A 23,468-nucleotide genomic window follows, 5' to 3' on the forward strand; every position below is an offset into this window, starting at 1 on the left:
ATGTTTCCTCCCTTCAATTTTATGATCCTGCCTTTCTACATCGTTTTAATAATAAAACTCTATGTATGCCTTTTATTAGAAGCTACTTCATTTTTTCTTGGGTAAAATGTTTAGTGTAAACACATAGTAAAAAATACAAATAAAAAATGGTTGTTAAAATATACTACAAAGGAAGTATATAAATTGGGAATTCTTAGTTTTATATATATACATAAAATATATGTATGATACATAAATATATATTAAATATATTTTATATGTGATGTTAAAAATCAGACACACATAAATACAATGATGAAAATTCTAGGAAAGCAAAAGTCATTTGCTATGAAATATGAAAGAGAAAGATCTTACTTAGAATATTCTAAATTTATACAAAATGTGTATTATGCCTTGATTAGCTATCTAAGCTTCATGGCTTAGGAACTGAGATATAACATTTAAAATAAAGAAATAAAAAAATAAGTAGTTTAAAAAGATAAATTATATTTACTAAATAGACATGTCTTATAATTTTATAATGCTTTTGCACAAAACACACTAATTGGGTCCAACTTAAAGTGATTTTTATTCAAACACTGGCTGCAGTTAAAACAAAATAGAGAAATTTTAATTCCTGATACAAAAATAATATTCAATATTTTTGCATTATATATAACTAGTTATATAAACAGAGCACTTTTGTTGGTAATTATTGGTGGGAAAATTGTACATGAATTATTTTCCACAAATTTTTTGAATTAGATAAAGGAAAATTATTTGTTTCTACAAATATTTTCAAATATTTGTACAAATATAATCAAATTATATTATGCATGTTAGAAGCTAATTTAGAATCAGAAGGACCTCTTATCACAAGTTGGAAAGGATGAACAACTATATGTAAAACATAATATTAAGTGGTCTTATAACTGGAAAGGCATTTATTAATCCACTGATATTTGAAGAAAATTTTGCTAATTGATTTAACTATAATAAACACTGAGCAAAAAATCAATTATTAAATTTGTTAATTTCTACATATATTAGATATTTAGTATAAGTATTTGTGACTCTGACAAAAATAGTATATAGTTATTTGTGAACTTGAAAAAATAGATAAAACACATTTAAATAGATCTTACTTCTCTGGCATCTGATTAATATCTAAAGCAGTATTTATGATGACTTCAGAAAAGTTTACAGAAATAAATAAGGAAAAAAAGTCTTACAAGTGAAAAAAAAAGGCTATGTAATCCAACATATTTCTTATATCTTATTAACATCAAGTCTTAATGAAATAGCCCAAATGTACCCTTCAAAGAATAAACAGTGATTTAGCTTCCTATGTAAAGTATGGTTGGGATATCACTCTTCTTTAAGAAACTATAGACGTGTACCAATGTGGATATTCCTGGGAAGTCACTCTACCCGGGCTCTGTCCAGGTGGTGTACAGGGAATAAGGCTCTGCCCCATGACATACAGTCCCTTTCCATGACGGAGATAAAGCCAGGACTTGAATCTGTGCCTGCTTATTCCTACAGCTTCTCAGAATCCTCTGGACTGTGACTGAGGACACAAACCGTGCAGGAAACAGCTCTCTAGAGCACCCTCTATCTGGATGTAGGTTGATCGGAAAGAAAAACCTTTTATTGGCGGCCGTACTATACTGGATTAAGCTCTTGCCCACCTTGTTTCTCAGTGATTGCTCAGGATTGCAAATAAATTGATTTGAGGAGAGAAGACGAGCCTCACCTAACACTGGCAGTTAACTCTTACCTTTTGGGTCCTTTATTTAGCAGAGAGAGTTGGTAAAATGAATGATAAATGCTATTTTATAAGATGTGCCTGGAAGTTTGGAAGCTTGGGCACGTTTGACCTTTATACTAAATTTGGGGAACAAGTTCAATGTTCTGTAGGACAGGTGACCACTGAAATATGAGGTATACAGACAGCACTGAATATGGGCCTGTCTATTAAAACAGTCTGGTCCTTTGACCCACAAACCCAAAGATTCCACAATGCCTATGAGGAGAGAACTTGTCTTAAGGAAATTAAGATACTACCTGGTCTTTTCTACTGTTCTCAAGTAAACTGGGTTTTCTAACTACATAATAAAGAAAGAAAGAAAGAAAGAAAGAAAGAAAGAAAGAAAGAAAGAAAGAAAGAAAGAAAGAAAGAAAGAAAGAAAGAAAGAAACTACAGACACGTTAAATCTTTTTAAGTTAAGTAATCAAATGATTTTGTCATTTGTCACTAAATTATTCATCCTCATTCCTTCAGTAGATCTAAGATTTTCAAGAGTTCTTTGTGCACCCGGGTGAGTAACATAGTCCCTAGTCTAGAGAAACTAATCTCTGATATGTGGGTGATTTCATAGGATAGATGATAACATTGGCAACTTTGAAAGTTGTTAAGGGAGCACATAAAAGAAAGTTCTCCCAATCTGTTGCTGTAGGGAAGCCTTTCTAGAAATGTCTAAGCTAAATCTTTTAGGGTAAGATCTAGGGAAAAAAAAAAAGTAGGGAAAGACATTCTATGCAGGATAAACAGCATGAAAATATGCATGCAAAGGGCATTACAAAAATTCAGTAAATATGAGCACAATTTGAGTAAAAGTAAATGGTCAGTGATGAAACGAGAGAGATGGCCCATGGTCAGGTTATAGGGGCTTTTATCTGTCAAGTTAACATAATGTAATTTTATCATAGTAAAGATTTTAAGAAGGAGAATTCTAAGGTCATACTTCCATGTAGATCACTCTGACTTTATTTGACAGACAGAGATCACAAGTAGGCAGGGAGACAGGCAGAGAGGAGAGGGGAACAGGCTCCCTGCCAAGCAGAGAGCCCGAATCAGGGCTCGATCCCAGGACTCTGAGATCATGACCTGAGCCGAAGGCAGAGGCTCAACCCACTGATCCACTCAGGTGCCCCTTCTTTTTTTTTTTTTTAAAGATTTTAAGATTTTATTTATTTTGATCACTCTGACTTTATATGGAAAATAAATTTAATGTGTTCAACACCGGAATAATGGAAACAAGTTAGAGGATTATCATAACTATAATTATGATTATTATAATTATGACAGTAGTTCTCAAAATGTTGTTGCTGACCAAATAGCAGCAGTATGATTTAAGAACTTGTTGGAAATAGTGTCCCCTGGATCTACCCGGTCAAAAACTTTCAAGGGAGGCTCATCTATCTGTGTTCTGGTAAGTCCTCCTGATTATGATATCTGCTAAAATTTGAGAACCAAACCTGTAGAAAAGATATTGAGGACTAAAGCGGGACATATAAGTGGAGAGACAGAGGGGGACAGTTTTTTAGGAAGTAAAATGATCAATATCTGGTGGTAAATGAATGCATGGAGATTTATGGGTAGAAGATGGCAACCATTAACTGAGGTCTACGGTAAAGTAGGATTGCTGGATTGGTAGAGGTAATGGGTTTTGTAAAACTGGTTCGACTGAAGAACAGAACTGCCAAGTTTACATGATCAGTCATATAATCTAGTCCATATGAGAAAGCCAAAACATACAACGCCATATTGCATAACTTCAGAGTATGTGAACTGTGTGACCTGGAGCACAATTTGAAGGATTTCGTTTATGTTGAATACAGGGTGAACAGAGCTCCTGGAGTTGAACAGTGTAGTGGCCCTGGGCAAAATGGGTTGTCAAGGGCATAAGAGATCTCCTCAAAGCTATCATGAGGGTGTCTTGGAAGACACAATGTAAAATAACTGGAAGAATAAAGGTTGCTATCAGAGAGTAACAGTTGGAATGGAGAGTCTGTGGTATAGCACATCTCTGGGTAATAATGAGAATATGAGAAATGGTAGCATTTAGCCACTCTCAAGGTCCAAATGGAATCTTGGGTCCAGTTCTGTCACTTGAAGCTTCGTCTCCTACTGCTGTGGGAGGTGGGAGTAGGAACTAACTGAGAAGGAAGGAAACAGGGTATTTGTGAAATGTGCTAAGAGGATTACTGATCATTCTCAGCCTCTAGTTGCTGGGGAAGGCTGAGATGGAAGACACTAAATATTCCTCACTTGTCCTTCAGCAGTAATCATTTAATAAACCCTGATGATTTCTTCTTGTAATCGTAGTTTGAGTAAACAACATCCTTCCCAAGTCTACTGCCACAGGTTAATTCAGCTTTTATTCTTTCAAATTTAATATGGTAGTGCTGGCTTCATGATTATAATTACTGCTGGTCATTCTTTTTGTTTAGTAGTTTCTTTATGCAGTGGCTAATTTAATTTTCAACACAAATTTTACTTTCTCTGAGAGCTTTAGTAACTTTATGTTTTCATTAAAAAACGATTTCAAATGCCATAGCCTGCCATTTGAGACCCTTCAGAAACTGTTCCTACATTTATCTTTGACTTAATAATTAAAGTTGGAATTTATTTAAAACCTATGTGCCATCCCTGAACTGAGCAGATTATATGTCCTATTTCATTTAATGCTTAAGACAAATCTCAAGACAAGTAATATTTTCATCTTTATTTACAGATTAAGTCTCCAAGAGGGGGTATAACTAATTCAAGCAAGATCAGTTTCAGAGTTAAAGCCACATACACATTACTCTGGGGTCTACTTTCTTTTTGTTGTTGTAGCTCACTGCTTCCCACTTTACCCTCCCCCAAACCCCTAAAGTCCCAGCTCACTGTGTGAACTCTTCATGCCAACCAATCAAATGTACTTTTCTCTAAACTATATGACACGTATTTTAACCTTCATACATTTTCTCACCATGTTCTTATCTTTTCTACTTTTATATCAGTTGTTCTCAAACTTTATTGTTCATTTAACAAACCCTGGAGGGCTTGTTAAAACACAGACTGCTGGTCCCCATTCAGAGTTTCTGATTCAGTGGGTCTGGGATAAGTTCCCAAAACATGCATTTCTAAAAAAGTTCCTAATGATGCTGAGGTTACCGGTCTGGGGACCTCACTTTGAAAACCATGTTCTGTGCATTTATCAAAATTCACATCCTTAAAAACTTAGCTCAAATTGCATGTCTTCCAACATATATTTGTTACAATCACAACCTTTGCATCTAAATGCCTTTGATTCTAATCTCATACTGCATTTACTGTCTTCCATATTCATTTGCCTCTTATGTTGTTATCTTTTTTCTCTGTCTTCATCCATCTTTATTTATTTATCTTTATTTAACAATCTACCTGTCTGTCTTGTGTTTAGATGAACTCATTGGCCTTTTGGTATCTCCCATATTTTCTTCAAACTGGTGTGGAAAAGGCACCTATGCAGGCATTGAACACTCAGATATTTGATGGTGATATATATATATATATATATATATATATATATATATATATAAAGAGATGTTTTTTCTTCAGTCTTGATTTCCTCCCAATTTTATTTTAAATCCGTTTTAAATATATTTTCCTTCTAGCTTCTACCATGAAGAATTTCTTTTGAAAGCATTTTCTCATCCAAGGTTTTTTTCTATTTGTTCCCATATTTGAAGCTGCATTGGTATGTTTCTCTGTAATTTGCTATAGGTAGGAAGTGTTGTGCAGTTCCATTGCAAAAAAGGACACCTTCTCCAAGGGTCTACAACACGCACTTGCCTTCCTGACCTCACGTGGAGTGGAATTCAGCCTGAGTGCATACGTAAGTATCGTGGCTAAGAAATTATACTTACCACAGATAGGAATTTATATGCATTTTTTTCTTACAAGTGGGAAGTAAATCTATATCTACACAAAAGATGTTTTACGTGGATTTTTTTAGATTATGATTAAACATAATTTATGTATATAAGTTTATAACTATATCATGACCTTAGTGTCCATTAAGGAGCATTCTTTCTAAAGAAGTCAGAAGGCACAAAGCACATTTTTTTTTTAAAGATTTTATTTATTTATTTGAGAGAGAGACAGTGAGAGAGAGCATGAGCGAGGAGAAGGTCAGAGGGAGAAGCAGACTCCCCATGGAGCTGGGAGCCCGATGTGGGACTCGATCCCGGGATCCCGGGATCATGACCTGAGCCGAAGGCAGTCGTCCAACCAACTGAGCCACCCAGGCGTCCCCACAAAGCACATATTTGGTTTTTTTGCAAGGCTCCTATAATTGTGTTCAGCTTGGTCATCTGATAATTTTAGATGATTATTAGTTCATCAATTCAGAGATTTGAACCTACGACTCAAAGGTATGCTGAAATATGGAAGACTCCAATTTAGTACTTCCTAAGCCTTTATTACTTGTGAGACTCTCTGAGATTCTGAGGAAAGATAGAAACATCCATGAGAGGAAATACACATGAATAGTTTGACCAAAAATTTAAATACTACTTTAGTATTTCCTGGAGCTTCTAAATATGCACTGACCCTAAACTTGCCTTATGGATTAAAGAACAAAGCCAAGGTCATGAAGCTGTCTTTTTTGGCTTACAGTTAGAAGTAAATTTCAGCTGGTGAATTAGTTCCCTCTTTCCCTCCCACTTTCTCCTTTTTATCTTCTTTCCTATCTTTTAAAATCCTGAGCACCTTGGGGAAAAACAATAAAGAGTAAGCAGGAGTAGAAATACTCATCAGGATTTGCTGAAGTCTAAACAAGTCCTGTGAATGTTCTCTAGCCTTGTTCAGAACCACTGGAATGATCACGAGAGTCCCCTGTGGACATGCAGCTTTCTGAAAAGCAACAGAACACTCTACTGAGAAGTCATTCAAATGCCTGGTTGGCTGATATTTAAATATGGCAAGATTCCTTTAAAGCAATTCAATAGCGTGTATATTTTAAAACCTGTGTGACATGTAACTAGGTATTTCATAGTAAACCAAAGTTCTTTGATGACTTCTATAAAGAACATGATGATTTAAAAAGAGTTATTACTGAAAGCATCTCAGAACTTCTACTATGTGCACAATATAAGGATTAACTTAATTCTACCTGTGCATAATGTGAGGATTAATTAAACTTCCCCTTCCTGCCCCCCCCAAAAGGATGTAGTAGAGGCAGACTATTTGTGTTTATACTTAGCATATTTCCTCCATAGGATTAAATGTCATTAATGGAATTATATTAAGCATAAAACATTTAACACAATATTTATCACATAATATTAAAAAAAAAATCTTAGCTCTTATTTATACCTCTGCAGAAGTATAATCTCCACTGGGAAACAAATGGAAATTTTTTTTTCCAATCACATTTTTATACAGAATAATTTTTTCAGAGACAAACTTTTAAGTACCCATATCCATGAAAAAAAATGATCAGAAACGCTTTCTGATTTAGGGAGAAAATTTCTTGCAGCATCTATCTCTGATAATGGGATGCTATTTATGTATAAGACAAAACAGTCAAAGTGGGGTCAGGCCAAGAAGTGGCATAAGTATGAGTAAAATGGAATAGAGGTAGCAAATCAAGAGTGAAAGGCAGCTTGAAGAAAAGGAGCCAGAAGTTAAGAGAATGAAAAGATACTGGTACTTATCAACCCAAAACATGGCCAGAAAATTCCACATGTTAAAAATTATTAAATTATACTTTCTACATTAACAAGTATTAATGTCAGAGTGATATACTGAATGAATATATTTAAATATATATTTATATATAAAAATATATTTATATATTATTTATATTTATAAATTATTTATATATTTATATATAAATATGTACTTAATATTTTTAAAATTTAAAATAAATATGAAATAAAAAATAATAAAATAATATTTCATAAACTGGTGTAGAAAATCTGAGCTTGACAAACTTTGAAAGGTATCTAACTACAGGACTTCTTAGATCCTTTAAAATGTTAATAATTATTGAGACTCTCTAGAATAGTAATATACACTTATGAGCTTAATTATCCCCGGTAGGTCTCCCCTGTTTAGCTTCCCTTTTAACATCTACCATGTTCCACAGATGACTGCTTAGAACATGTTAGCCTATGAAATTCATATGTATATTGACATTGATACATTTTCTTTGATTAATTAGAATAACTATGCAAAGGTATATTTATATAAAGTCATTAACATGCCTCTAATATATATTGTGACTCTCATCTCAAAATTTTCTTAACATGTCTATAAAAAATGAATGCTTTTCTTTTTTCTTAATATAGCCCACAGCTGTAAACAACCAGAAACTCCTGCTCATGCAAATGTAGTAGGAATGGACCTTCCGTCTCATGGCTATACACTCATTTATACCTGCCAGCCTGGCTTCTTCCTAGCAGGTGGAACAGAACATAGAGTGTGTAGATCTGATAACACCTGGACTGGAAAAGTTCCTGTTTGTGAAGGTAAGTTTTCATTATAGAAGCTTCTAACAGAAGCTATTCTACGAGGTCAGCCTCCCTAAGATGCAAGAGACAAAAACTCAACTCAGATTAGGTTAGCCAACTCCAAGGGCAGGCACTTCTTCATTCAGAAGCACAGAGCTATTATTGAGATCTTGTTATAAATTCTTTTCCATGTTCTGTTTTTTTCTTCTTTATTTCTTCTTCTAGTTACTTTATCATGGTAGGTGTATTAGTTTTCTGGGCTGTTGTAACAAAACACCACAAGCTGGATAACTTAAAAAAGCAGAAATTTATTCTCTCAGAGTTCTGGAGGCCAGAAGCCCAAAATTAAGGTGTTGATAGATCCATGCACCCTCTGAAGTCTCTAGGGAAAAACCATGCTTTGTATCTTCCTAACGTTTGGCAGCTTCTGGCTATCCTTGGCGTTCCTTGGCTCATAGCGGCTCCATGCCAATTTCTACTTCCATCTTCATGTGGCTCCCTTTCCTGTTTATCTCCGTATGTCCTCTCCCCTTCTTATAAAGATACCAGTCACTAGATTTCAAGGTTATTTCATATGAGGAACACTAATTAATTATATCTTCAAAGATCCTATTTCCAATAAAGGTCATATTTGAGATTCTTGGTGAACCAGAATTTTAAGGTCCATTATTCAACCTACCACAGTAGGGAAAATTGCTCCCAGCATACCTTTTGATTTAGAAGAGTTTTTGCCAAAACTTCTTGGTCAGGAAAACACTATTGAAGAGTCTGATTGTCAAGTTTAAATGGAGCCCACCTCCCAATCTGTTAGTCAACCAGGGTGATATAGGGAAGTGTCTACTTCTCTTGCTGCTTTATCAGGACAATCCCCCTCTGGATAAGAGATAGTGAGTTTTCTAGAGAAAAAAGACTTAGGTGTTCACAGATGGGAATAAAGGAAGTTTTTCTAGAATTCTTGATAAAGTCATCAATAAATTCCTTTTCCTTTTTCTTTTCTTTTCTTTCCAGCCCTTTTAATTCCCGTTCTCTTGCAGCACTCATGGATGTTAATGACCTTCTTTTTGAAACGTGTTCTCTCTCTTCTCTTAGCAAGAACACTACTTGGTTTATTTTAAAATTTTCATGAGATTGAAAGATTAAAAGTCCATTTAAATCCAACAGAATTTCAATAACTTTTTTATCTATCCACTTTGCTGTTTATATCACTACTATAGAAGGTTAACTCGGCATTATCTCTAGATGGGGACTACTGTAGGAGCCTCCTAACTTCTCTGCCTGTATCAATATCCCTTTCTTTCCAGATTGTTCTCTTAGAATGAGAGTGCTGTTCACCCAAATTATTTCCCTTTAAACCTTTGAAAGACATTATATAGTTTTTCAGAAAAAGATCTGCCTTTATACAGTCTACAAGCACTGAATGTCATAGCTCCCATAATTTTGCAGTCATATCTAGCAACCCACATGATTTCCCTGCTTTGAACTACCTTTGGTTTGGCTTAAAACCTTAAAACCTTAGTTTTAACTCTTTAGTTTTGATTTTATCCAATTTCTTATAACACCAGGGACCACCTTAGCAAATTTTTATTTTGAGACACATATCCTACCCAATTATTTAAGGAACCTACCCTTAGCCTTCAGCAACCATGTTGCAATCAACTGTTTACCTGTTGGTTTACATGGTTTACATGTTCTTTAAAATAAGAAAGAGAATCCTGAAATGATAAGGCAGCACTAATCGTTCCCTTGTCCCACTGGACTATAATGGAGTAATTATTGAAGTCCTTAGCTGTACAGTGGAAGTGTTGAATAGGTACTGAGATGTTAGGACGAATTGGACATTTTGGAGAAGACTATGCGCTATGTCAGAGATTAAAATTGATAATGCATCACTGTGTGTGTTATTAATCATATTAACTTTTATAAACCTTTTACTTTTTTTTTTCCATAGCTGGTTCCAAAATACTGATGAAAGATCCAAGACCTGCACTAGGAACACCCAGCCCAAAGCTAAGTGGTTAGTGATTTCAGTAACTTTCCCAGAAGTTACGACTTCTATGAAGTGGTCAACCATTGTATTGACAAAATAAACATCATTTAGAAAAATATATATTCAGTACGGGAAAACCATAAATTTAATTAACTACTTGGAATTTGAAAACTTTTATTTTAAGATGTTGAATTTTAAGGAATGTAATTCTGAGACATGGTAATATTCCAAAAATAATGCTTACAGTTCTCTCTATAAAATATCCCCAGGAGTATCTCAAATTGACTACACTATATTGCAATGCTTTATTTAAAACATTTAAACGAAAAATGAGATGCTTGAAATATAGATTTTTAAAAAGGGAACAAAATACACTTGAAATGAGAGTAAAAGTTCGGCAATTTTAGCTATAGTTTACTGATTTAAAGACCAAAATTTTAAATTTAGTCATTAAAAACAGGGGCTGTTCAGTCCTACAGCCTTAATGTAATTGCCGCGTTACACATCCACTACACTATGACTTTGGAAAGTTATTTTATATATCTGAGCCTCCATGTCTTTATCTATGAAAAGAGACAGGGTTTAGACTTTTATAAATGAATTTCATGAAAATGAAATGCGAAGTACTTAGCCCATAGTAAGACCTCAGTATGTATGAGCTCCTTTTTTTTAGTATTAGTCCATATTTTATTTATATGATATAAATTAAAAGCTACAGGGATGTCTGGGTGGCTCAGTTGGTTAAGCCGCTGCCTTTGGCTCAGGTCATGAAACCAGGGTCCTGGGATCGAGTCCCTCATCGGGCTCCTTGCTCAGCAGGGAGCCTGCTTCTCTCGTTGCCTCTGCTTGCTACTCTGCCTGCTTGTGTGTGTTCTCTCTCTCTCTGACAAATAAATAAATAAAATCTTTAAGTTAAAAGCTACAGATAAAGATTAAACATTTAATCTGTACCTTGAAGACAGATTTGGTCTCATTATTTTAAGCCAGAAGCAGTGTTAGTTCCTAATTTTAGTTGTGTTTAGAAGTTCTCAAGGTACATGCTGTAAAACTGGTGTACCCACAAAAGAAAAATCAGTCTGAAACACTGATTTATTCAACATGCAGTGGCAATAGACTGAATGCCATGAGGGCAATCAAAGACTATGGCAACATAAGAAAGTTTAGCAATGGAGTCAGAAAACCACAGTGGTCTATCAATGCTTTTAAATTCTTACATTAGAAAAGTAGAAAGCCTCAGATTTAGTGAATTAAGTAGTCCTGTTAAGAAGATATGTACTACAGTATAACAGAATAACCAAAAGAAAGCAGAAAGTCATTGTAATAATAAAAACGATAAAACAATCCTCCTCAAGGATGCAATGGAAGAATCTCAAGAAAGCCAAAAGTAGTTCTTTGGAAAAAAGAAAAAGTAGAATATTTCTGGCAAGACTGATGAAAAATAGAACAACATTTAAATAATATAGCAAAAGGAAATATGAACATAACCACATAGAGAGTAGATTAAGTCAATTATAATTCTATTTGTGGAAAACTATCAAAAATAGTCAACTTTTTAAAAAAATGGACAAATTACTAAAAAGAATATTTTACCAGAGCAAAAGAAAACTTGAATGACCCTATAACAGATAAATTAGGAGTTTAAAACTATTTCTACAGAGAAAAACCAGGTCCTTATGGATCAACCGATGATTTTTGCCAAATTATAGAGGAACAGAATGGATTATCTCGTTTTATTAAAAAAAAAGTCTCTTCCAGGGGCGCCTGGGTGGCTCAGTGGGTTAAGCCTCTGCCTTCGGCTTGGGTCATGGTTTCAGGGTCCTGGGACTGAGCCCCACATCGGGCTCTCTGCTCAGCAGGGAGCCTGCTTCTCCTCTCTCTCTGCCTGCCTCTCTGCCTAGTTGTGATCTCTGTCTGTCAAATAAATAAATAAAATCTTTAAAAAAAAATATCTTCCAGTCAAGAAATCTATGTGGGGTGCCTGGGTGGCATATGAGGGGTGCCTGGGTGGCATAGTAGGTTAAATGTATGTCTGTTGGTTTGCAGCTCAGGTTGTGATCTCAGAGCCATGATCTCAAGGTCATTATCTCGGGGTCATAAGATGGAGCCCCCCGTGAGGCTCCATGCTCAGCAGGAGTGTTCTTGAGAGTCTATCTCCCTCTGCCCTTTTCCCAGAGCCCCCACTCATGCACCCTTTCTCCCTCTCTCTAAAAAAAAAAGAAAGAAAAAAAATCATTCTATGAATCCAATATAATTCTAATAACTCAGAAAGACATTATACAAAAGGAAAAATTACAAGTCTGTTTGTTTGACTCAGGATGTACAGATGAAAATATCCTACATAAAATCAGCAAATCAAATCCAAAATCATAGTATAACAGAAAAACCAAAAGCTGACACGTCAGAACCAAATTGGATTCATGATAGATATGCAGGGATATTTTTATATTAAATAATCCTTAAAAATAATCTGTTAAGATTAAGAAATTAAATTTTATTAAGAAATTTTCTTAATTCTTTATTTTTTTAATTATTATTTTAAATTAATAAATAAGGAATTTATTATTTTAAATTCTTTATTAAGAAATTAAAATGCAAATAGTTTTGATCAGTGCAATACCTGCACAGAAAATATTTGATAAAACACAACACCTATTTATAACTTCAAAAGACTTAACAAATTAGAAAAGAAAGGAATTTCTTTAACCTCAGTAAAAAAGATTTATAAAACTTCAGAGTAAATGCTACTTTCAATGGGAAAACATTAGAAACATTTAATTTGAAATCACGAGTCACTGTGATTAGATTACTCCAAAATAACAAGAATGAACTTTGGTGATTGTATCAGAGTCAGGAGCATGATACTACATTTGAAGCAATACTATGCAACCTGTGAATTAAAGTTTAAAATCAGACATCTTGAAAGGAAGGATCATGACATTTTAGACTTTACTGATACCCACATCAAAGGGAGTGGGATGACATTTTAGAATTTACAAGAACTGCCAGACTCACATTCATATTTAAATACCAAAATAGACCTAACAATAGAAAGAAGTATGATCATTCCCATTGTACACGGGAATGGAAATGACCAGATGGTGTCTGCTTTGCCCAACTTGAGTTGCATTTCTCAAAAGGTAGAGGGCAGTAGTGGCGTGTTTGAGCCCGCAGGTAGAGAGAGGTTCATCACAGACAATTCTGCACATTCACCCAAACTTTGCATTCAGCCATGTCATATTGGTAGGACTTTGAAATCTGCTACTGTGGTAATATTTACATCATAGAAATAAGCAAATGCTGAACATCAGCTTTTTTGTTTTGTTTTGTTTTTCAGAAGACCCAGTTGTTAAACATTTCCTTCCACATTAGTGATTAAACCTGATGTTATGTACTTGGCGGTGGCCACTATCTGGTTCTTTCCATTGCTCTTTTCTCCTGCTGTCAAGGTTCTCTTTCACCTTCTTCAACCAACACTAATTCCCCTAAGGACTATGGAAAAGATCAGCAGATGTCTTAGGTTTTCTTTAAAGGTTCAGAGATAGCAAAGAGTAATCACAGTCCATTCTGGGTGGAAATAAACAATCAGACAGACAATAGCACTTACTTACTGTCTACTATTTGCAAGACACTGCCATTAGAATATCTTTCTCTCTTGCTCCTGCTTTTTCCTGTACGATTGAGAACCTATTACCTCCAAATTCCAGGTCTTTTTAGTGCAGGGCAATATAGCTTGTCACTCTCTCCTGCAAACTTGTCTTAGGTACACTTTCCTTCACTAAAAACTTTTACATGCTTACCAGATCGAGGGCTTTTTACTCATTCACTCTATCAAAGTTTCAGTAAGACTCCTCCAGACATACATAGGGTAACATTCCCCTATAGCATACGTAGCTGTGCAGTTGGAGGTTTGGGGAGGGAGTGCCACTCTAAGGATGACTTGGTAGAGTCACAGAACCAGACTATGGACCGTTCATTTTACTAACTACATGTCTGCTAAATATATATTTTATTAGCAATTATGTAGTAAGCTCTAAGATCCACAGTTTTCCTATTTTATCTGAAAAGTAGCAGCAGCAGCAGTAGTAGTAATAATAGTAGCAGCTAACACTTAGCTAAACACTTCACTTTCCTTATCTCATTTACTCTTCCCAACAACTCTAAGTTAACCTCATTTTAATCATGAGGAAATTCAAGTTTAGAGAGTTAAGTAATCTATGCAAAACCACACAGTTTATAAATTGCAGAGGATGGACTTTATTATTTATTTGTTTATTTTAAAGATTTTATTTATTTATTTGACAGAGGGAGAAAGAGCACAAGTAGGCAGAGAGAGGAGGGGAAGCAGGCTCCCTACTGAGTAGGGAGCCCAATGCGGGACTCGATCCCAGGACCCTGGGATCTTGACCCGAGCTGAAGGCAGTCGCCCAACCAACTGAGCCACCCAGGCACCCGAGGACAGACTTTACTACAAGGATCCTAACTCCAGGGCTTGCAGCTCTAACCCTTTAGCTGTATTGCTTTTGAATTACCATAGAACAAAACATGTGTAGAAATATTCAGTAAAAACTCAACTCTTTAGCGTATTTTGTATTTCATGGGGGGTTTTTTTGGTGTTTTTTGTTTTGTTTTGTTTTGTTTTGTTTGTCTTCAGGAGTTTTGCTCTTTTAGTTTACTGAGCAGAACACAGGGAATGTAACCCCAGTCTCAATGATCTGGCGATGAGAAGTGTGATGTGTGTAGTGAAGACCAGGTGACAAATTGTCAATACCTTATTAGGAAAAAAAAAGGCTTTCCCCTATTCTGTCATTTACTCATTTGCACAAATAGGCATAGCTCCCTGGAATTGCTGCTTTTTGGAGATGTACTTTATTGTGATGTGTATGATTAATGGAAGCTTCTCTTAGGTTTTTTCAGGATCTGAGTAGACTTTGCCATCCTTGACTTGTATAACTATAAATTACATAACAAATTTATATAAATATAATGCCTTATGTGGTTATATCTAAAATAAAGAGCATTCCTTCTTTAGATGAGAGTTTTATAACATTTAGGATCTTATTTGATTCTACCACAATTCATCTTTCTCCCATGAGAGTTGGGCAATTCTAGGGACAATTCCTTTATTTCTAAAAATACCTGTAAATTCAAAGCTGTCAATATGGTGGAGCCCTGTTCTTCCTCGGGCACATCTATTACTAAAATAACTGAACTCAGTATTCTGTAAAGGGGACAAAGGAGCATCTCTTCTAACAGTCTTTAAGTGCTATTCTGCAAGAGGGAGGTTTAACTCTATGCTCTTGCTGCATAATCTACTCATTTTGCCAGAAGAAAAGCAGGCCTCTTGGGACTTAAATATAGACTGATGTGGCTCAGTAAAATCATTTTGTTTTTCCTCTGAAAGATGTTACTGGAGGAGACCAAATATAAGTATATTTGATGTTTAGCTGGTTCTGAATATAAGCCTTATGTCTTTAATTGGTGCTGTCTATCTTTGATTGATGACTCAGGTATGAGTACAAATATAGGTTATTACAGTTTTGGTTCATTCCAAAAAACTTGAAACATGTATATGAAGAATTCACTTTATATTACACATTTCACATTATTGAGTGTTTAGCAAAATTTCATTATTCAATAAACTAATATTCATTAATCTACTTCTTAATGTTTATATTTATAGGGCACCATAAAATTAATATGTGTCCTTAATCTCTTCACAGTTCCTGATGATGTGTTTGCCCAAAATTATATATGGAAAGGCTCTTACAATTTCAAAGGAAGGAAACAACCTATGACCTTGACAGTTACTAGTTTCAATGCTTCCACTGGGAGAGTCAATGCTACACTCAGCAATAGCAACATGGAACTGCTACTTTCAGGTATCACGTTAAAGAACAGCAAACAATGCCTTCATGCCTTCACCTCCATCATTTTATCATTTTTATTAGTGATTTTTATACTGTGAAATATTTGTTACATTTTAATGACATTCATAATTTATTCAGAAACAAGGCTTTCTGATTTTTGGATGGATACATGACTATTACTACAGAAATGAAAAGCTGATTTTGAAATAAACTTGCTCATGAATATTTTGATGTAGCTAGAATGAGGCATCATGAAATAGAAAAGAACTTTTGATTGGAATAACTAAATTTTTCTGTATTCTTATAACACCAAAGAGACCAGATCGATGACTTACAACCTATTTTCTGGGCACAAAATCCTTTCTTCAAATGAGAATATTTCACTGTACACCATAACTGAAGACAGAAAAAGGTAGAGCTATACTATTTTAAAGAAGCATAAGGGACCCAGAAACCTATCCAACTGCTCAGCCTTCTCAAGTTTCTATGTCCTTGATGTAGGGCACATTTCCCTCATTGTGTTTCTTCTGTTTTTTTTTCTGACATTCAGATGTTTTCTCAAATGTCATCTCATCAACAGTACTCCCAATGATCGTATCTAAAGTAATCTCATTACAAACACAGACATAAACTCTTAGTCTTAGACACTCTTATCCTGTTTCACTTGCTTATTTTCACTATTTATAGGATAATATGGCAATACATGACATGATATGACATTATTTACTTGTCTATACTCCAACAATATAAGTTCTAAGAGGGAAGCTCTTTGCCCTCCATTTCATTACTATACCTCAGAAATTAGAAAAGCATCTGGAACAAAATAAGCCTCAGTGAATATTGTTTAAGTAGTGAATTTAAATTATTGAATGATTCTCTGTTAAGCCCAAAGTAAAAGTGTCAGAAGCTAATATGTATTATATTTTAAAAACTATACACAGTTACAGTAATATAGATTGAAAGAAGCTTTTTATTAACAAAATAAATTCACTTAAATAGTGATACTGATTTATTTAACTTTGAGATATAACTTTTTTCTTTATTTTTTATAAGAGCCTGCAAAAATAAGTGTATGCTTAATCTAATCTAGAAAAATCTCAAAATAAATTCCTACAAATATAGAAAAACAAGCATAAATAAATTTGCTATCACTGTCTCCATGTATATCAACTGTAACTTTTTCCCAACAATATTATTTTTTATTCCTTTTATGTCTTTCCCTATTAACTGTAACTTACTTTAGGTCAAGTTCTATGTGTCATCTCTGTATTCCCAGCATATTCTTATGACACCTTATTACACAGGCGAAAGATTAAGTAAATGAATGCATAAGTCAAATTTCAACCATAAATTAATCACAAAATTTTTCCTTAGAGACTTCTGTCTTATTATTCCCCTAAGTACATTTATATTCCAGCTTATTCCTACTCTTAGGATACTCACTGTTTAAGAAAAAAAAAAAATCATTGTATATATGTTTGCTTTTCTCTTTTATGCCATTATCTATATTTACCTACTTAAACTAAAGACCCTACTTGATTTTCAAGACCCAGTCCGAATGCTTTTTTTTCCTTAATAAGCATTTCCCGATCACTCCATTGTAAAATGATCCTTCTCTCTTCCGGCCTCTTATTTATATTTTTTTAATGTATTTTGTTGGATATGTATCTGACTAACATCTACTTCATTAAATTTCTTTGGGAGAAGAAGTTATTTTGTTTACAATATCATGGAATGATTTTAGTAAAAACAGTAATACTTAATTTTAAGAGCATAGGTAATTTAACCCCACAATTAAGATTTGAGAATTTCCGCTGAGGGATTAACATATTTTGCAGGATTTATAGAAAGCATTATGGATGAAGCTGGTCTCAACTTGGCCTTGTTTGATTTCTTTTCCTATGACATGTATTACATGATATATTTAAGGAGTTAAAGATAATAAAATGAAACATAATTATTTACAAAATTCGTAGACTAAAATGTCCTTACATTTTACAGGGGTATATAAAAGCCAGGAAGCTCGCCTGATGTTACATATCTACCTTATTAAAGTACCAACTCATGCTTCTGTGAAGAAAATGAAGGAGGACAATTGGGCCATGGATGGCTTTGTAAGTATAGTTGTTTAAACGTCTACTGCCGATTTTAATAAACAATTTATGCTATCATTTGTCATTAAGATTCCAGAAAAAGGTAATTTTCTAAATTTAGCTAATTATAAACACACATGCACATATAAAATGGCAAGATTACTATTATGGGTAAACTATTTTGAAAAAAATATTCAGTATAAATACTTAGTAATCTAGAATGTTAAACCTAGGATTACTGGATTCTGATGAATTTTGCTAACTTTTGTAATCTTTACATGTATGAGGACCATATAGTTTTTTAGTGGTTTCATCGAATCTATTTGTCTGTGGTCAGTACTATGATAAATAAATCTGGATAAAATATAATTCATTCTTTGTCTGGATCCACTGTTTAAGACCTATTTAGGCTATTTTTGAAATGCATCAGAAAAATTAAGGATGCCCATTACATTTAAGCTTTTTTATCTAAATTTAACTGATTTAGAATACTTTACAAAATATTTAGAATCTTTTATAAAGTTGTTTATGAAAAGGAAGTTACGTAAATTACTTCATGTGGAAAATGGTTACCATAGCTTCACAGGGGAATCACCCTGTCCTATTCAGCCACTTATGTGAATGGAGTTTCTAAATTGGGAGTCGGAAGCAACAAATCTTCTATTCACATATTCCCCTGGAGTCTTTCCTAAAAAACAAGCAGGAGAGCTCTGACTACATCCTAACAAGTAACAAGTCTTCTTTTACAAGGAAGACCTAGAGAGAAAGAAGATAGTAGGTCATAGGCTTCAGTAAGTTTAGTGCCTGAGGGGGAAAAAAATGTTTATCTTATTTCTCTATCTGTGCCAGTGTTCGTGGAGTTGGAAACTAACTCATGTCTTCAATGCACTCAAATTGTGTAATTGTATTATTTCATCTAGGAAGCAAACAAAATGAATTCATTCATTTACATATTAGAGTTTGAGCTCTTCATTTGAGGAGGATTTCATTTTTAAAAATGACCATGACCAGAATATGATGTCTGATAATAAGGAATAAATCACTTCTTCTGACATGCCAGGGTACTATGGATGGATTGGTATGATAGTTTGCTTTTTAGGGTGAGGATTCTAGGTGCTTTACAACTTCTACAATACTGTACAGGACTTTGGTAACTAAGTAAAATAAGCCCAGAGCAAATTCACATTACTAGTTAACAAGAACACTGAAATATATCTATTTCTGTTTTGTTTATGAGATCAAATCACAGTATGCATATATTTCTTAAATATAGGATTTTATATACATGCAAGATGCATGTTATAGTCAGCTTTTACAACATTAGACAAAATCACAAAATCTCAGAGTCAAAGGAGTATTTTATCATTTCTCCTGTATCTGGGGTTAGTTGTGGGTGTTCCACTTGAGGCTGTGGTAGCAAGTTCAGGTCTGCTTCAGGTACCTTATTCTGGGGCCCAGCATGGAGAGGCAGCAGCTACCCACAGCATATTCTCTTGCCAGAGGTCAGAAGCTCTGAGGGATAATGTGTTTTAAACATCTCCACTGAGATATAAGTCATATACCCTATAATTCATCCATATAAAGTACACAATTCAGTGGTTTTTAGTATATTTTCAAGTGTGTAACCATCACCACAGTTGACTTTAGAATATGTCTATCACCTCAAAAAGAAACTCCACATCCTTTAGCTATCACCCTACCCATCCATCCCTCATCTCCACCCTAACTCTAAGCAACCATAAATCCATGTTCTGTTTCTATGGATGTTTTTGCTTGGGATATTCTTATTTAGGAATCATATAACATGTGGTCTTTTGTGAGTGGCTTCTTTCACTTATTATAATGGGAAACATGCCTCTTAAGGCCTGGGCTTAGAACGGACTTCTTGTTAATTCCACCCACATTCCATTGACCAAAGCAAGTCACAGGACTAAGCCCAATGAGATGGGAAGACTGGTGAGAGGGAGAGAGGGAGGGCATGAATGCTAAACAGGAATAAAATCTACAAAGTACAGTTTTATTATATTTAATTTTTTAGAAGATTTTATTTATTTATTTATTTGACAGAGAGAGAGAGAGAGGGAACACAAGCAGAGAGAGTGGGAGAGGGAGAAACAGGCTTCCCACTGAGCAGGGAGCCTGATGTGGGATTCTATCCCGTGACCCTGGAATCATGACCTGAGCCAAAGGTAGACACCCAACAACTAAGCCAGCCAGGCACCCTGTTATATTTTAATTTTTAATTGATCATTTGCTTTATTCTCTTTCATCATATCATTGCCCTTTTTTTTGACAGCAGGTTTCTTAGCCTAAGAGAAATCTCTACATCATTATAGTAATAACAACCCCCTTTTTCTAATATCCTAATTACTTAAAAGTGAAAATTTTGATTTTGCTTTTAACGATGGCAGATTTACACAGTGTGCTATGTTTTACGTAGGAGGAAGATACAGAGTTAGGAACTTTGCATAACATTCATTTGAGAGTAGAACTGAATATTTATTAAGGCTGGGAAAATATAGCTGTGTCCAATCTTCAGATTTAATCAACCTTATAAATATTTTTAGGTTTCTGCTGAGCCTGATGGAGCTACTTATGTATTTCAAGGATTTATTCAGGGCAAAGATTATGGGCAATTTGGACTACAAAGACTGGGTAATGTATTCATTTTCATTTTCATGTAGTTACTTTATTACTCCAGACATCATAAGACAATACAGTGGATTCTGTACATTAGGCACACTTCCTGCACTTTGAATTTTGCATTGTCAGGATTATACATTGATACATTTGATAGCCTTTTAAATAATCTCATTCTTCAAAATATTGATTCTCCGTGTACCAACCCTGTACAGTGCTTGGTTGTTGTCATATTTCTAATAAATATGACACACTGTCTTGCCCTTAGCAAGTAAAAAAGAGAAAAAGTGATGCAGATATAAAAGAAAATATTAAACTGTAAATTATTTTATTTTATCCAGAATTGCAGTACTTCTCTTCAGTTTGAATATTGTTGCAACTTTCTTTCTCTTTCAAAAATGTAGTGGCACTTTGAAAACATCATATGGTCTGGAAAGGGAAAATAACTTTGAGGAATAGACCCCATTTGGGGGCTTTATGCTATTCAGATATGTAAATTTTCTGTAGTAGGAGGCACAGGTTTCAACATTCTTCTCCACTCTTCTAGAGTGTACACAGACATTTAATGGTCTTGCTTGAATATAATTATTAACATAGCTTTTGGTATGTAACTTTCCTAAGGTATATTGTCTCCCATTATTTTATTGTGGTACTGATATATAAAGAATAAATTCAGGCTCTAAAAAGTACTATTTGATGTTTATCTTAAAAATTCCATTACTTTGAACTTTTACATAAATATTCTGAGTCCCTGAAAAATAAGGTAGAAATAAGGTATTAACTTTTAACCTGGACTAAGGTGTGATTTAATTGTATATAACTCTTTATCAAAAAGGGAAATGAGCTTTCTCTAAGTGAACAATAACAAGATGTCATTTCAGATAATGTCTTGCCTAAAATTGTGTTCGTTTGAAAACCAGATAAAACATTTGTTAACACAGTACATTAACATAGTTGTGTAATTTAATGCAAGATGTTTATGCAAACTATTCCCAAAAGCATCGCACACACGGTATGTCTAAAACAGAACCTATTTTAAAAAGGAGCTATTTCTTTCTGGGGAAAATAAAAGCAAAACACAAAATACAACCTTTCCATTATTTTCTCTCCCCTGATCCTTATGCCAACATGTTAACCAACCTGATTCTCCTCATTTCCTAATTTTGCTAATGTCTTTGCCATTTACTCACCCCCAAGTAGAACCCTTCTCATTCTGTGCCCTCTTACATCTTATCCTCACAAAAAGGTTCTGTTGCTTTTTAACTACAAAATGTTCTCCTGCATCTATTTTTTCATGCTCTTCCAAGTGTTCTAGAATACAGATCATTTTCCATTTTTATATGGGATGTTGCTATGACCTTTGAAGTAGGCTAGCTTCTAGTCCAGATTCCCTGAAGTCCATCCCACCCAAGTCACTGCTCTAAATTGTATGTCTTATCACAGGGGCTTTTATTTCTAAAACCCTCTGTTGTCCCTCACCGCAGGTAGCTAATAAGTTTGAACTCTTTAGAATGATGTTTATGGCTTTTCAGGACCTGGCCACAGTTTTCCATTTTAGCATCCTATTCCTACCACATTGATACCTACTTATCTCTACATCCTTTCCACACAGCTACAACCAGTGCTTGTCACAGCTTCTAAATATGCCTCTCACCTTCCCATTTCTGGGCTTATGATGGTCCTGCTTCCTTGTCCATCCATTGTTCTATTGCTTCTTCAAAGCCAGCCCCACTTGTATATTCTCCCGAATACATTCCTACACACCACCAGATGGAATTATTTCTTCTCTTCCTAAAGCACATTGATCATTAATTCATGCTTGATGTCTATACTTATTTCTGTCATAGTATTCTTTCCACGATGGTATAAACTCTTCAGTTCAGAGACCCTGCTTATTTTTTATGCTGCATCCTTCCCTGGAAACATGCCTTATACATAGAATGCACTCTACAAACTTGTACGGAAAAGAGTTGAAGGAGTTTCATGAATCACCTTTGTTTCCTATGTACATTTCCAAATAGATATCTTGAGAAAGAAAGAAAGTGATGGGTTCATAAATATAAAAATCAATTGTGATCAAATGAAGTTTTTTTTTTTTTAATTTTATAGGACTGAACATGTCAGAAGGCTCAAATTCTTCAAATCAGCCTCATGGTACAAACAGTAGTTCTGTGGCCATTGCTATTCTTGTGCCTTTTTTTGCACTTATATTTGCAGGATTTGGATTTTATCTTTATAAACAAAGGTAAGTTTGTTGATTTCACCTACAAAACATTTCCAAAATCTTCAATTTCATGTTCTTTTTACTCTTCTCTTTCAAATCCTAATTTCCATTTTTTTTCCTGGGTTGTTGAAAATAACGTGTGCCAGATATTGCAACTGTTGTTAAAAACCTTATTTCCCCTCCCTGCCTCCCGTCACCACAACACGATAAGACAAAAATTGTTCTGTTCATTCCCACAAACATTCAACTTATCCCTTACTACTTTTGACTGTAGATTTCCTGGTACATACTTAATTGTGTCAGTTAGTTCTGCGTTATCCATAATGAGACTTTAGGGATACAAAACCAGATTAAGGTTTAAATCAAAGATATGATACCTGCTGCCAGATTTATTTAGAGAACTAAGAAGA

General features: G+C 34.5%; 1 protein-coding gene and 1 non-coding gene across 6 annotated transcripts in view; both read left to right on the plus strand.

The window, feature by feature from the left end:
- CSMD3 (CUB and Sushi multiple domains 3) overlaps positions 1–23,468 on the plus strand; it is a 1,255,873-nt gene that overhangs the window by 1,226,768 nt on the left and 5,637 nt on the right. For all 5 annotated transcript variants that reach the window (XM_047727675.1, XM_047727671.1, XM_047727673.1 and 2 more), the window contains 7 exons: positions 5,516–5,627; positions 8,086–8,265; positions 10,196–10,261; positions 15,955–16,113; positions 18,103–18,215; positions 20,762–20,849; positions 22,944–23,079. In XM_047727675.1, coding sequence (XP_047583631.1) covers positions 5,516–5,627; positions 8,086–8,265; positions 10,196–10,261; positions 15,955–16,113; positions 18,103–18,215; positions 20,762–20,849; positions 22,944–23,079 — 854 coding nt within the window. The remainder of the gene's footprint in view (positions 1–5,515; positions 5,628–8,085; positions 8,266–10,195; positions 10,262–15,954; positions 16,114–18,102; positions 18,216–20,761; positions 20,850–22,943; positions 23,080–23,468) is intronic.
- On the plus strand, positions 1,379–1,579 carry LOC125099529 (small nucleolar RNA SNORA73 family). The gene has a single exon (XR_007127243.1). It is a non-coding gene; the product is annotated as a small nucleolar RNA SNORA73 family (small nucleolar RNA).

Source organism: Lutra lutra, chromosome 4 (assembly GCF_902655055.1).
Source record: "Lutra lutra chromosome 4, mLutLut1.2, whole genome shotgun sequence".
In the NCBI taxonomy this organism is placed as follows: domain Eukaryota; kingdom Metazoa; phylum Chordata; class Mammalia; order Carnivora; family Mustelidae; genus Lutra; species Lutra lutra.